Source organism: Panthera pardus, unplaced genomic scaffold (genome assembly GCF_024362965.1).
Source record: "Panthera pardus isolate Hobbes unplaced genomic scaffold, ASM2436296v1 HiC_scaffold_27, whole genome shotgun sequence".
In the NCBI taxonomy this organism is placed as follows: Eukaryota; Metazoa; Chordata; class Mammalia; order Carnivora; family Felidae; genus Panthera; species Panthera pardus.
In genome coordinates this window covers 71,459,348-71,474,115 of record NW_026526843.1, presented here as the reverse complement: position 1 = coordinate 71,474,115, position 14,768 = coordinate 71,459,348, and the positions used below count along the sequence as shown (strand labels likewise).

Below are 14,768 nucleotides of genomic sequence, written 5' to 3'. Positions count from 1 at the left end.
ACCTTGTGTTAGTTGTTTTACACACATTATTTCATTTACATGTCCTAGCAGGCCTATGAGTAATTATTTCTATATTACAGTAAACTAAATTGAGGTCCAGAGAAGTCAAAGTGACTTGCTCCAAGTTCCAGTTAGTAAGAGGCAGAGCAAATATTTGAATGCAATCTGTGGAACTACAATGCCCCATTTTTTACTACTGTACTACACTGGCTCCTTTCTTTAATAGTTTCCACTAATTCCTCCATGAGTGCCCCATCCCAAACTATCAGAACCTTTGTGGGGCTTTCCTAGAGTCAGGAAGAAATTTTGGCTTCTTAGTTCTATAAATCCATCACAATGTGACTGCCTAAGGGGAAGTCATTCAAAATAGTCCTTGGGAGAGACTTAAAGAAGACGGCTATGAAATAATTGGGATGCAGGCTCACATTTCCCCTCCTCCAATCAGTAATGCTTCAGCCCTCAGTAGGTATGGCAGTGACACCACAGGCAGTGTTGACCTCAGTGAGGCAGCATTTAGGGGAGGCACTAAAAGCTTCTCCAGCTTTTCTTGAAGCTGTCACACAGTTCAGTGGATCTTTAATGGGGCCCAGGTTTGGTTTTTTCTTTCCACATACCTTTTCGTTTCCTTTTTCCTTTTTCTTTCTGTTTTATTTTCCTCTCAACTTCCTCTTCCTCCCCTTTTCCCCTCCTCCTCCTCCTCTCTGATCTTTAATCTTGTCAAGAAACATGTATTTTGGTAAAATCTACACTATAATCATCTTGATATGTAGCTTTTGAATTTTCAGCACAGGGTTGAACAATTGAGTTTTCAGTAGGCATTTTTTAACTGACCAAGTTTGTTGTTGTTGTTAATAACAGAAATATTTCTTTGACTCTGTTAGAGGATCAGCTTCCCAAATTACACAGTATGGTGAATAGACAACACACCTGTTATGAATAGTGACTCTAAAATTGGGAATTAGAATGTGCTGCGAACCCTTTTTGGCTTCCTGTCTGAAGTATTATGGAATATAATCCCCTTGTGTAGATAGGGATACTGAAGCCCAAATAGGGAATAGGATTTGTATCAAAGTCATAGGGAAATTTATAACAGAGCTTTGCTTATTTTAAATGTGTATTTGGAATGGGAAATACATGTACATGATACAAAATTTTAAAATTACAAAAGGTTAAAGAGTGAAAGATAATTCTGAATCCCCATCCCTCAGGCATGCAGTTCTCTTTCTCAGGAGTAGCCACTATTTATTAGTTTCTTGTATACCCTTGTAGACATAGTATGAGTATTTGTAAACATATAATATATATGTTAAACATTTTAATATATCAATATTCCTCACAGAACTAGTGTTCTTTATTGTTTTTGCATCTTCATTTTTTTCACTTTACAATATATCTTGGAGATTGTTCCATTAATGGCTGTATTGTATGACTGTATTAATGGCCTCTTATGTTGTTTCCAGTCTTCTGCTATTACAAATAATGTTGTAGTGAATGTTCCTGTATAAATGCCATGTCACACATGTGTTGGGTCAAAGCATATGTATATTTTAATTTTGAAGGCTTTTGCCAAATTGTCCTTCACAAATATTGTAAGATCATTATTATTTAAAATTTGGATCTGATAAAATTTATAAATGAAATAGTGACTGTTAATTTTACAAGAGTTATTGCATTGACCTTATAGAAGTGTTCAGTACAGAGTTTCTTTAAATGTTCCATATTTACATTCGTATGTGAATTCAGTTTAAAGAAATGTTATTTATACACTACTGCTCAGGAAAACATCTGTTGGGTAATGCATGTGAAGACAGCAAGATTCTTCTGAAATGCAATTGAATCTACACAAGCTGTGATTCCAATTATATTACCAAACCTCATAGGTGTGGTTGGGTGAAAGTATAGGGAGAAAAGAACAAGAGGGTCAGACCCAACTAGGAGAAAGTAAAGCTACCACTAGGGCAGAACCAGTGGTGTGTCAGTAAACTGGATTTCTGCCTAGAATGGGGCAAGGGTGAATGAGGAGCCCTGCTACTGTAGTGTTTGCTAATTTCCATGATGTAGATACTGCTATCAGGACTGATATAAAGCTACCAATATTATAGGACTGAATGTGAAATTGGGAAGAGATGCTCAGAATTGTTTTTTATGAGTCACTACAAGCCACCTCTAGCACAACACTGGACAGAGCTCAAGGGAAGACAGCTTGAAAACATAAAACTTGGGTCTGACCAAATGTCAAATGACCTTGGCAGAAGTGAGCTGGCTATTTCTTGTGGTGTTTTCCTTGGTGAGTTTGGAGCCTGTGCTTCTCCAAGATGGTCTTTCCAAATCTCATCTGAAGAACATCATCTCTTTGGTGTTCCCTGAACTACTTATCTGAGTGGCCTGAACCTCACTAGTCTCCGGAGGAGCAAAAACAGCAAGGAACTTTGTAAACTGTCAAATGTTATTCCAGTGTCAAGCATTTGTCCTGTTATTAATATGGTGTCAGCTGTAAAAAGTCCATAAGCCATTAACTCACTTGCAAGGTCCAATATCAGCAGTTCCCTCCCCTAGCTGAACGTTAGAAGCAATGGGGGGTGGGGAATATACTAAACAATCACAGCAGCCACCCTTACCTCCCCTCTATCAATTGAATCAGAACTACTGGGAGTAAAACCAGACATCAATACTTTGTAAAATCTCTGCAGGTGTTTCTGACTTGTAGCCACAGTTGAGAATTACTGCCATGTACAACCTGCTTTTGCCACCCAGTCAACTTTCCCTACCATATCCTCTCCCTTTATCATATGTCAGCCCCACTAGCCAACTTGCTATTCCAAGAATGCACCAAATTCATTTGTGACATTAAGACTTTGAATTTTCTATTCCTTCTGCTGGGAATGTTCCTCCTTTGGCTCTTTGCATGTCTGGCTCCTTCAATCATTCAGGTGTCAGCTCAAATGCCATATCCTCATAGATTTTTCCCTACTCTACCTCAATTAATTTCCCCATTCTATCATAGTACCTTGTTGTATTTCCTTCATTGTATCTATTACCATATGAAAATATTTATTATTTACCACTTATATATTACTTGCCAGTTTTCACCAAAAGATCATCCAACTTGCGGGCAGAGCCTTTGACTGTATTATGCACTGTTGTTTCCCTGGCTACCTAGAATAGTGCCTGGAACATAGTAGGTGTACTCTCAAAGATTATTCATTATTCATCAGAAGATAGTTATTAAACACCTTCTATGGAAGAACTCAGAGGATAGATTCAAATAATTCTGTATGTTAAAATTTAAACTGCATAGCATGGAATTCAGGCTATTCATGATTTAGCCACCATCTAACTTGTCAGTTCTACCTTCTTCTACTTCCTGTCCTCTTGAAGCAGGAGGCCCATGTGAATGGCAGTGGCTAGGGAAGATGGATTGGAACTGAACACTGAAGTGTCTGTTTTAGCAGAGAAGTGTGTGTGTGTGTGTGTGTGTGTGTGTGTGTTTATTAGGAGCAGGAAGAAGATGGAATGTTTATTGAGGAGAGCAGCATGGTCAGAAGATGGTCATTGATGGAGGGAAATAGAAGACAAAATAAGCTCAGTAACATTACCTATAACTCTTCTAACGTGTCTAACATTATCCCTTTCACAAAACACACATGCATTCTGTACCATTTGTTTTGTATAACTTTATGAAGTAGACAATGCCATTATGTTTATCCTCATTTTTTATATGAGGAATCAAAGTCCAGAGATGCTGAGGGCAATTGGAGCTGGGACTTGACACCTGCTCTTCTGATTGCCAGTCCAGCCAGTGGTCTTTACACTTCCATTTTATGAAACTTGGGCCAGATTGTGGAAGGTATTGAAAGCAAAGAAGAGGAATATGGGCTCAATTCCTGTCCCTTCTCATTAAAGTTAACCATTAGGTCAAAATAAATAAGAATTATCATAGTTTTATAAACACTCCTAAGGAGGTTCCCTGTAAAGCATTAGCTGAGGGCCCATCCATGGTACTGGGTTAACTGACACCTGTGTTTCTGGGTGGGTAGGACAGGTGGGGAAATGGTCACATTCTTGGAATCACAGGGACTCTGCTACTGTTTAAGTCGTTTTCACAGAAGACTTTCTTTTTGGCAGGGAACAAACTATGTGCCTGGTATCATCTAGCCTTTTCCACAGGCCCAAAAGCAGTATCTTGGGGAAAAATTCTAGGAATCAACAGTGCTTGGAATTCTTTTCATAGAATCACTCCTTGGGTGATTATCCCTGAGGTTCTAGGCTGTCTTAGCTCCAGAAAAAGTTTTATCTTTAGGATGCATGACCCTAAACAAGCCTTGGGTTTGTTCCAGTCTATGTAGGTCACTCAAAGGAGAGGCACTTAGCTCCTTTTTTCTGTAGTGTTTTAAATTTTCAGGGGAAGCCCTTAGAGTAAAGAGAGTTGAAGTTGGAAAAACAAGATAAGAATGCAGACTGGCTTCAGTCCTCCTTGAGTCACACTCAGGAGAACTCTGAGACTCCCATCAGAAATTCCAATATGAATAGAAGAATTCTTTTTTTTAATTTTAGTTGGTTAATATACAGTGCAATATTGGTTTTAGGAGCAGAATTCAGTGATTCGTCACTTATAAATAGACCCCAGTGCCTGCCCAACTTTATACTCATCACCCATCTAATCTATCTCCCACCAACCTCCCTCCACAACCATCAGTTTGTTCACTATCATTAAGAGTCCCTTGTGGTTTGTTTCACTCTTGTATCTTCCCCTCCTTCCCATATGTTCATCTGCTTTGTTTCCTAATTTACACATGTGAGTGAAATCATGATATTTGTCTTTCTCTGATTGGCCCATGTCGCTTATTACATTCTGGCCTCAAGTTTTTTTGTGTGTGTTTGTTTGTTTTTCAGGATTGCTTTGGCTATTCGGGGTCTTTTGTGGTTCCTTACAAATTTTAGGATTGAAGACTTCTGAATCCACCTTCCTTAGGTTGTTCCTATTTTCTTAGTGTCTGCCACATTCCCTCCTAAGATAGGAGAACCAAGGTCAAAAAAGAAATAGAGATAACACACCAGGTCACATAATGATTCAGTGAAACAGAAGGGCTGGTCCTTCAGTCTTCTTTCCTACTCTGTGCTTTTTTACTGTTCTACAATGCCTCTGTCTTTGAAGCATAGTGTTAGGGCCCATATGAGAAGAGATATCACATTGACAAAGTCAAGCATCAACATCGAAGTTCATAGACTTGATTTCTGATCCTGCTTCTGCCACTTACTAGCTGGTGACTGCAGGTGAGTCATTCAGTGCCTCGGAGCCTTATTTTCCTCAATTCCAAATGAGGAATAGTAGCTACCTGAAAGGGTTTTGACAAGAATTAAAATAAGTAACATCTTTGAAGGCACCTTGAATAGTACCCAAAGTACAGTGGGATTCCCCTCCCCGTTTTTTTCTCTTTGCTCTCCCTCAGGAAGTCAAGTGTTACTCCTCTTTCACACTTTGAAGAAGCAGTATGGGTAGATGTAGAACATTCATGGCACATAAGTCAGGATAGTGGCAAATAAGATATTTCCTTGGTTATGGTGGTTAAATAGAAAGCATATGCACTCTGTATTGAAACTGAGCTATATTTTTTGGTATCAGTAATCACTCTGTATTTCAGATTTCCTCATATATAAATTGAGGATAGTGTTCTAAACCCTCCCTCCATTGACAAAAGGCTCAGCAAGATAATGAATATGAAAATTATTTTGAAATAATAAAGCAAATGTGCAGAGAACATAATAGGCAAGACTTCAGTTTTAATCCCATCACTAATTGACTGATTGTTTAATCTTGGTCTTATCCATTCTGCTTTCTGGATCTCTGTAAAATGAGAGTGTTGGACTAGATGATCTCTGCAGAGGTCCTTGCCTCTTCTGACATTCAAGGAGTTTATTATTTAAATAATAATAATAGATAAGATCTGTATATGTTTATGTTTTTATGTTATTTTCACATTTATTGTCTCATATGAAAGTAGCACTAAACTGCTGGACTAAGAATAGGAAGGAGAGGATCCTTGTCCCTATTTTGACGTTGACTCATGCTATAACCTTAAGTTTTTCCCCCATTCTCCAAGTTTCAATTTCTTAATCTGTAAAATAGGAGCATGGGGGTTGGACTAAATCAGTAGGTCTCAACTTTTCCACATAGCCCTGGGGACTTCTAGAGTTTCTCTAAAGTGTACTACTACAATGCTAAGGCTGCAGAGAATGGGAGAAAAGGAGAGGTGTAGCAGGATTAGTTCTAAGTTTCCTATGCCCACTTCAGGCAGATTTGGTTTAATTTTGTTTTCTATATCAGGGCCTCCATGTGCTATTTCACTTGTAAAAAAGTTTCATTGCAATATAAAAAAAAAACTTGAATAGATGTGCTATAAAGCCTCAGGTATTAAAGGCAGGATTCAATGAAATATGTTGTTTGGTAACCATTTTTGTTGTTTTAACAAAACACAATATTGTGAACATAGTTCCAAGTAAAAAAAAAGAGGACTGTACAGCATTCTCCTGCATAAATATGGAATAATTTTGTCATCTCCCTAATGTTAGATATTTAAATTTTTCCAATATTCTCTGTTTACATAATGCTATATTGTATTTCTTTTTTTGTACTTACATAATTGTTTTCTTATTAAACATTCCAAGAAGTGGAATTACTGGTTAAAGCTTATGTGTACTTAACTTTTTTGGATATTTTGTAAAATGCTCTCAAAAAGTTTATATTCCTACCAGCAATACCTCTTTTCCAATACTAGTATTTAATCATTATCAATCTGACTTATGAAAATGATATCTTCTTTAATTTGTATTTCTATGATTTCTAGTGAAGTTGAATTCAACAATTTTCATTTTTTGTTGATCATTTATATTTCTTCTTTTAATTGACTTTTCATGTTTGTTGTGCATTTTTCTACTGCACTGTTCATCTCTGTATATCAAGGAAATCGACCACTGTTTTTCCATAGTTGATGCCAATATGTTTTCATTAGTTTGTGGTTGTCTTTGAGCTTGATTAAAAAGTTTAAATGTTTTCTAGTCAACTAAGTCTATCAAAATGTTCACTTATTTTTCTTTATTGTCATTCTTTAAAAAAAGCCCTTTCTACCTTAAAAAAAAATATCACCTATACTTCCTAACAATACTTTAATGATTTCCTTTTATTTTTGTTTTTGTTTTTTTTCATTGACATCTTTGATCATTATGGAGTTTACTTTGGTTTCAACTAGTAATTTAACTTTATTCTCTTTTTCAACTGTTTAGCCAGTTATGACACCAGTTAGTGAATAAATCATCCTTTCTCCACAGATTTAGAATTACATAGTACATATATGGAGTCTGTTTTTGGCTTTTCTGATCTCTTCAACTGATCAATCCATACTGGAGTCACTATCAAACTGCTCTAATTATTGCAGCATTATAATACTTTAAATGTCTGATAGGAAAAGTCTTATTACTCTTTTTTTTTCAAAAATATCTTGGAAATATCATAAATTTTACTACTTCAGGTGAGCTTTGATATTATTTTGTCAAGATTTTGTTTGGATTGTTTTAAATTTATAGATTTCACTGGGGGAAGGGGACCAATCAATAACTTTACAATATTGCATTATCTCACCCAGGAATACTGTACATCTTTCCACTTAATTCAGGTCTTTTACATACCTCAATATTTTTTTTTTGTTTTGTTCATCTAGGTCCTTTATTCACACTCTAGTTATAAAGGATAAGTAGTCCTGAGGTGCCTGGGTGGCTCAGTCGGTTAAGTGTCTAACTTTGGCTCAGGTCATGATCTCATGGTTCATGGGTTTGAGCCTTGCATCGGGCTCTGTGCTGACAGCTCAGAGCCTGGAGACTGCTACAGATTCTGTCTCCCTATCTCTGCCTCTCCCCTGCTCATTCTCTCTCTCTCTCTCTCTCTCTCTCTCTCTCTCTCTCCTGTCAAAAATAAATAAAACAGTAAAAAATAAATAAATAAAGGATAAGTAGTCCTGTGTTCTTAAGTCTTTTCTGTAGCTTCATAATAAACATGACAATTCAATCCTCTCATTTGCATGATACCTCAGGTGATGGATAACCCCCCCTGCTTTAACTGATATGATTTAAGTAGGATTTTTCAGAATGAACAAACTGAAAGAGGCCTAATCAAACATTGACCTCAACTCACACTGCATGGCAACACCTATGAGGATGACAAAAAACAATAGAAATGGGAATTCTATGGAGACAATATCTGAAGGCGGTCTCATGACTTCTGTTCTTGCTGGAGTTTTGGATCATACTTAAGCTTTATGATGGAACAAAAGGACCATGAAGAAACATGTAGAACATCATCAGCCAGTCAAGGGTTTCAGAGCCAGCTGGCAAGCAGAGACCTCATGCTATCCCATTATGTGACCATTCATAGTAGTCAAGTGTTTGCAGCTGTTCTAATAGGAGATTTATCAAGTACTTAAATATGCAACTGGTTTGCAATTCCAGAGTGTGAACTTAACCTCCTTCAACATGAGAGAGGATTTTTTGTATTTTGCCAAAAATTTCACAATGGCATTTTTTTGTGAGACTCATTATTAGTTGTTGATATACCCTTGGTGTTCGGAGAGCTAGGTGTAATATTTGTAGCATCTGAGGAGGAGGAGATGGATAGGAGTTTGTGTTGTCTGTGTTTATTATTCAGTCATCTAGGCTACTGCATGGTAATAGAGGACTTTCTAGGACCACCTTGGAGCATACCCAGATCACACTTACACTTCTGTCAACTGAATACCAAGAAGGCATTCATAGGGCCATATACTTACTAAACAATGAACAAGGATACCTAAAACCCAGGTGCTCTGTCTTGAGGCTACACCCACCCACACTACATCTCCATTGGATGCAGTTGCCAGATTTTTCTCTGGCTCTACCACCAATTTCCTGTGGCTTGGGGCATGAGATTTCAATACTTTGTGTCCGTTTTCATAACTGAAGAGTCAGGCATCACATAGGGACATTTTGTTATAAGGCTTCCAATATTCTTTACAGCCCAAAGATGAGTTCGTTCCAATTAGACCCAATGGGTCAGAACTACAAGGAGATAAATCATGAGTGTCCTGGAAGGAAAAGTCTTATAACAGAGTCCAGAAATGGAATGGGCTTCAATTCAGGAAACATTGGGGCAATCTTTACGGGGATATTACAGAGGGAATTCAAGCCTTGTACAGAGGAGTGGGTGTGTTGTGACCAAATACTATTTAAAATTGTCTCCAATCTGTAAGATTCATAGCCTCATGGTCTGTGATTTAGAGCAAACTAACTGTGATGCCAAGCAGGTCAGTTTCATCTTAGTGAGCATCATTTTATTCATCTATAGAATGATGTATACAATAATCCCTATTATACTCCTTTGTACAAGATTGTTACTAACTTTTGTAAGCTAATCGAATGGTAGACATTTTTAATCTTATGTTACTATATTTTATATTATGCTTTAATTTATTGTCACTTTATGTTATTATATGTTTTATATTTATTATATATAAATAAATATGTATAATACACATGTTATTGCATACTGTATTTTAATTCACTGTTATTATTAAGAACCCTGAAAAATTCAGCCATATTGGAAAAGTAAGATAAATAGGAAAGAATAGCAACCCAGTGATTATACATTGGTTCTGCTATCATTTGAGGAAGTTGGTAATTCAGGCAGGAGAAGTAGATTGGAAACAACTTTGAGAGGTTTTTCCATCCCATTTTTGTTCCTAATCCAAACTGTACAGATGAGTTACAGTTCCATTTTTAGGAGAATCCTTCCATATCCATATTTGGGAACCTTCACCACTTGTGTTACCATTAAGTATCATTTAAAACTTTAGAGTCACTATTCTGCTTCAAAGAAACACATATTTCATATGTATGCATTTATATGATTTAATATGTTGTATACTTTATATGTTCACACACACATATACACAAAGATTACACCTTATTGTGGGTTTACACACACACATTCATTCACACATGCATGAGTGCACACATATGTGTAAGAATGTTGTTTATACATATGTTGCATATGGCTTGCAATAGCAGTGCCTAATACTGTGTTAATTGCCTTGATTTTTTGAAGGGCTGTAGAAAACAAAGAGAAAAGATCAAATGACTGTAGATATAAAAGGTAATGTTACAGCAAGTTACTATCCTAAAAGGAGGGAGTTGAGGGTGAAGAGGTAATTATTTTGGTTAATTTCTTGCTTATTGTTAATACTTGTAACGTTTATATATAAGACTCTACAAATATGTTATGGATAAAATCCAGATATCTTTTAAGACTCCTTGAGCTGGATATGGAATTCTTGAATTACTGTATTATTGTACACCTGAAACTAATGTAACACTGTATGTGAACTATACTTGAATTAAAATAAAATAAAGTAATAAAATAAAATAAAATAAAATAAAATAAAATAAAAAAGACTCCTTGAGCTGGAAGAGATTTTAGTGATTTTCCAGTTCAACTTATCACATTATGAATGGAGCTGAGAGGCTAAAGGACTTGTGCAAGGTCATATAGTTAGTTAGTAATAAAACTGAACAAGGATTCAAATCTCATGACTTCCAGCCTAGTGCTTTCTCTGTTATCTGGGACTTAAACATTTTTGTTCAGCAGAGATTTTCCTCTGTAACCTCAAAAGTGAGTACAGTGTCTGGCTCATAATAAATGCTCAATATATGTTAAATTAATACACAATTGCATTGGTTGTACTGGGCTTTGCACTTATTCCCAGGTAAATTATAAAGGATATCTGTGTTTTAGGCCAGGAGACATTCTGGGACAAAATATGAACCATAGCTAGGGAGATGATCTGAGTTTCAAATTGAAAAAAAAAATTCATACTTTTTCCACTGTAATCTTCCTCATTCACAGGATGGTTTACTTTTAGCAGCAGAATCTAGAACTCCTCTGGGAGCCCTAATCCTTTGGCTCTGTAACCATTCCTTTGCAAACTTGGGTTCAGGAGCTAGTAGTTTCCTGTGGAAGAAGAGATTCCTCAAAGAAGTATTCATAACTTGACCCTATTTTTACTAATTAATGTGACAAACTAGTACCGGGATTGCAGCTGCACCAAAAACTGGGGATGTCCCCATTCTAGAACATCCATGGCACTGGAAGTGAACCCACTGGAATTGGATACAGGGCCTCCCCTCTAGGAGTTGATACTCAATGACTGAATGGCACTCACAGCAACATCCTTTCTGTGCACAAATAAGAATCTGCAGTTTGCAGCAGAAAAAAGCCGTTAGTAAATTATGTGTTCTGTTAATACAAATGGTAGAAAGAGTACTTGTTTAGAGGCCTTAGTTTTCTCATCTGTTAAGTAAAAGTAATGATAGTACCTATGTCAAAGAACTGCTGAGATTATTCATTTAAATGGGATATGTAGGGTCACCTGGGTAGCTCAGTGGGTTAAGCGCCCAACTTCGGCTCAGGTCATGATCTTGCAGTTTGTGGGTTCAAGGCCTGCATTGGGCTCTGTGCTGACAGCTCAGAGCCTGGAGTCTGCTTTGGATTCTATGTCTCTCTCTCTCTCTCTCTCTCTCTCTCTCTCTCTCTCTCTCTCTCTCTCCTGTTCACACTCTGCCTTTCTCTCTCTCAAAAATAAAACATTCAAAAAATAAATGACATATGCAAACTTGCCAGCATAGGCTTGGTTCATAGCAGGTGCCTATTAAGTAGTAATATTCTTCCTTCATAGGTCTCCAGTTGAGTATTCTTCAGGCAAGTCACATTCCCAGAACTCATCCTTGGAATGAAAGGGTTATACTGGAGTAGTTTTTAATAGTGCCTTCGAGCCCAACATTTGGAGTCCTTTAACAAGGGGAAGGGAATGAGAGAGTAACAGGGTGGAGAGGAAGGAAGGAAAGAAGGAAGGAAGGAAGGAAGGAAGGAAGGAAGGAAGGAAGGAAGGAAGGAACAGGCAGATTTTGCTGACCTGGCTACTAGTGAGTCTCCTACATAAAATAACCTACTATAATACAGTGTTTTCTGTGCCTGATATATACATTTTATGCTGAAAAGGAAGGGAAAAGCCAAGGTATAGCTAAATTTATGTGTTTTTCTCCCGCTATCAAATAGCAATTGCTCTTCAATTTTTCTTCTTTTTCCCTACCACAAATATGCCTCCTCTGCTAAAAGAAGCCTCCCTAACATCACAGTCTCTCACATAAACTAAAGCACAGCAGTAAATGAGAAGGACTTGCATAAAGAAGTCTTGCATGTTTCAGAGCAGCAGGATATGTATGTCTGTCTGTTTATGCTGGCTACTCTGTATACCTGTGGATCACCATTTGTGTATTCATTCAGTCAGTATTTATTTGAGGGCCTACTGTATGCCAGGCCTATGTTAGGAGCAAGGAGGCAAAATGTTGAGTAAAATATGTATTTTTTAATGGACCTCCATGTCTTTATCTGAGTGGCTGTGATCCTGAAGATCTCTGAGTCTGAACACATGTATATGTTTCTGTGTATCTGTGACAGCTCCAGGTGTACATGACAGCAATCCTCCCCCCCCCCCCCCCACTGGCTTCAGAAGACTTCCCTTCGCCTGGTGTGATTCACTTCACAGGCAGTGAGCTTTATCTCTGTTTGGTTTTTATAACCTGCAGGATTGGGGATATGATAGCTAGCAATTTAAAAACAAGTAGAAATATCATGGAGTTCTTTCTCATAGAAGTTTTACCTGTTTTTTTTAATTATGAAAAATAAGCATTCTGTTAGCTTGAGTATGATCCTTTGCATGAATACAGGGGTCAGGAGGAAGAAACATTGCCTAAGCCCAAGTCTCTGCTGTGCCATGCTAAAGGAGTGGTAATTTCTGCCATTGATCATTTTCCCATGGGTGTTCGTGGCTTTCAGTAAAGGAATAATGTCTTATTTTAAAAAAATGTTACGTAGTTCTTATCATGAAGGGAAGTATCAACAGGACCTCAATTGTTCATATTGATTAAAAACTCCTATGAAAACCAAACAATATAGCATATAATTAAACTAGCCTGTGTAATTCTGTGTGATCAAATTCTTTAGGGCCATTCTCTGTCCACCTCTCTTATCTGGCAGGGTTATCTTTATGTCTTTTCTGCCTAGAAATACCAAAGGAGAGAGACTCTGGAAATGCATTAATAGGGTGTCTACTCTTCTGTTTGTTCTCCTAGGGAAACAGAAGTACCTGTGTGCCAGCAGAAATGATTGCACCATCGATAAATTCCGAAGGAAAAATTGTCCATCTTGTCGCCTACGGAAATGCTATGAGGCAGGAATGACTCTGGGAGGTATGATGCTTTTCTCTCTTTGTCTTTCTCCCTTTCCTTCCCTCATTCTCTTGTTCTCGCTTTGAACCAGATTTTCCTCTTTGGTGCTTCCTAGGTGGCCAGCCATACTCTAGATACAGGCTGACCCCTTCATATCCAATGTGGCTATCAGCCAGCTAGTGCCTTTCTTTATCCTTAATGATGTCACACCCCACTCTAGGGCTTAGCATAGGAGCAGAAGATGTGAAGCAGGGATCAAGACCCATCAGGGAACGAGTGAGTGTGGAGTCAGAAGACACAGTGATACTGGCCTTGTGTTATTGAATGATGGCTAGGATGAGAGAACTATGGAATTGAGAATAGTCACAGGTGCAGGATGACCCAGGCACAGGCTGGCCCTGAACAACCAGGAATATCCTCAACTAACTACTCCTATATTGTAGGGCTGGCCATCTGGAATGAGAAGCTGCTTCTCTTTGGAGCCTATGACTAGACTGCCAAGCAGAGCCAGTTTTCTATCCCATATGTCCAAGGGTTGAGCAGGCCTTTTAATCATTTCCTTTTCTTTGCAAATCTATTGATAATTTCCAAAATAATTTTTTCAATAGCACTGTAGCTTTACAGAAGGAAGATGCAGCTTTTTCAAGGGCAGCCCTTCATCATAAGGCTCTCTGTCCCCTAGTCTGTGTCTACTGTGAGCACTGTCACCATTCCAGAAAGTCTTGGCTTACACTTATATTTCCCCCTCCAAATTCATCATTTCTTCATGTATATACCCGCACCGTGGCATGGTACTCTCTGTTGCCTGCTGCTTCCAAAATGAAGCATCTTTCATGAGAAAAGCAAGCTCATTAGTCTACTTTGATTTGGAAATGGGACTTGAAGAAAAGCAAGCTCATTTCTGAATGCCTGCAACTGTAGCCTCCTACCTGATTACTCATTATCAGCTTGGAAAATCCAAGATCCTAGAATCCTGCCATTTCCCCTCCCCCTCTCAAAGCTAATTTAGTGCACTTGTCCATCTCTGGCTTTCTGTGAGGTGCTCAATACTTCTATCCATGTACGTTTTTATGTAAACCAACTTGTTCTCTATGTGTGGGTCTTCATATTGATAGCTGTATCCTCCCCTCCTTTACAGGCCAATAATAGTCTTTACACAGACAAAAGTCCTACAAATAACTCAGGTTCCATTTGAAATAGTTGTAACAGAACCATCTCAAATAGTGGCTAGTGCTCCCAGACATGGCAAGCAGATGCTCTGTGAGTAATTTTCCAGGCAGCCACATCAAATGAGACTCAAATATCTGAGAAAGACCAACCTTGTTCTTGTTTGCTTATTATACTCCAGAGAAATCCTACAATTGTGTCTATGGTGGGGAAGAAGAGGCAGGACTGGGGTGGAGAAATGCAGAAGGAAAGCCAGGAAAGATGACAAAGGGACTGATAAGGGGAATTTTTCT

The 14,768-nt window shown here is 37.9% G+C and overlaps 1 protein-coding gene across 3 annotated transcripts in view; it reads left to right on the top strand.

Annotated features, from left to right (window-relative positions):
* AR (androgen receptor) overlaps nt 1-14,768 on the top strand; it is a 187,348-nt gene that overhangs the window by 135,759 nt on the left and 36,821 nt on the right. For all 3 annotated transcript variants that reach the window (XR_008418251.1, XM_019428580.2, XM_019428579.2), the window contains exon 3: nt 13,213-13,329. Coding sequence is in view for 2 of the 3 variants with exons in the window: in XM_019428580.2 (XP_019284125.2) it covers nt 13,213-13,329 (117 nt within the window). In the remaining variant the exon portion in view is untranslated. The remainder of the gene's footprint in view (nt 1-13,212; nt 13,330-14,768) is intronic.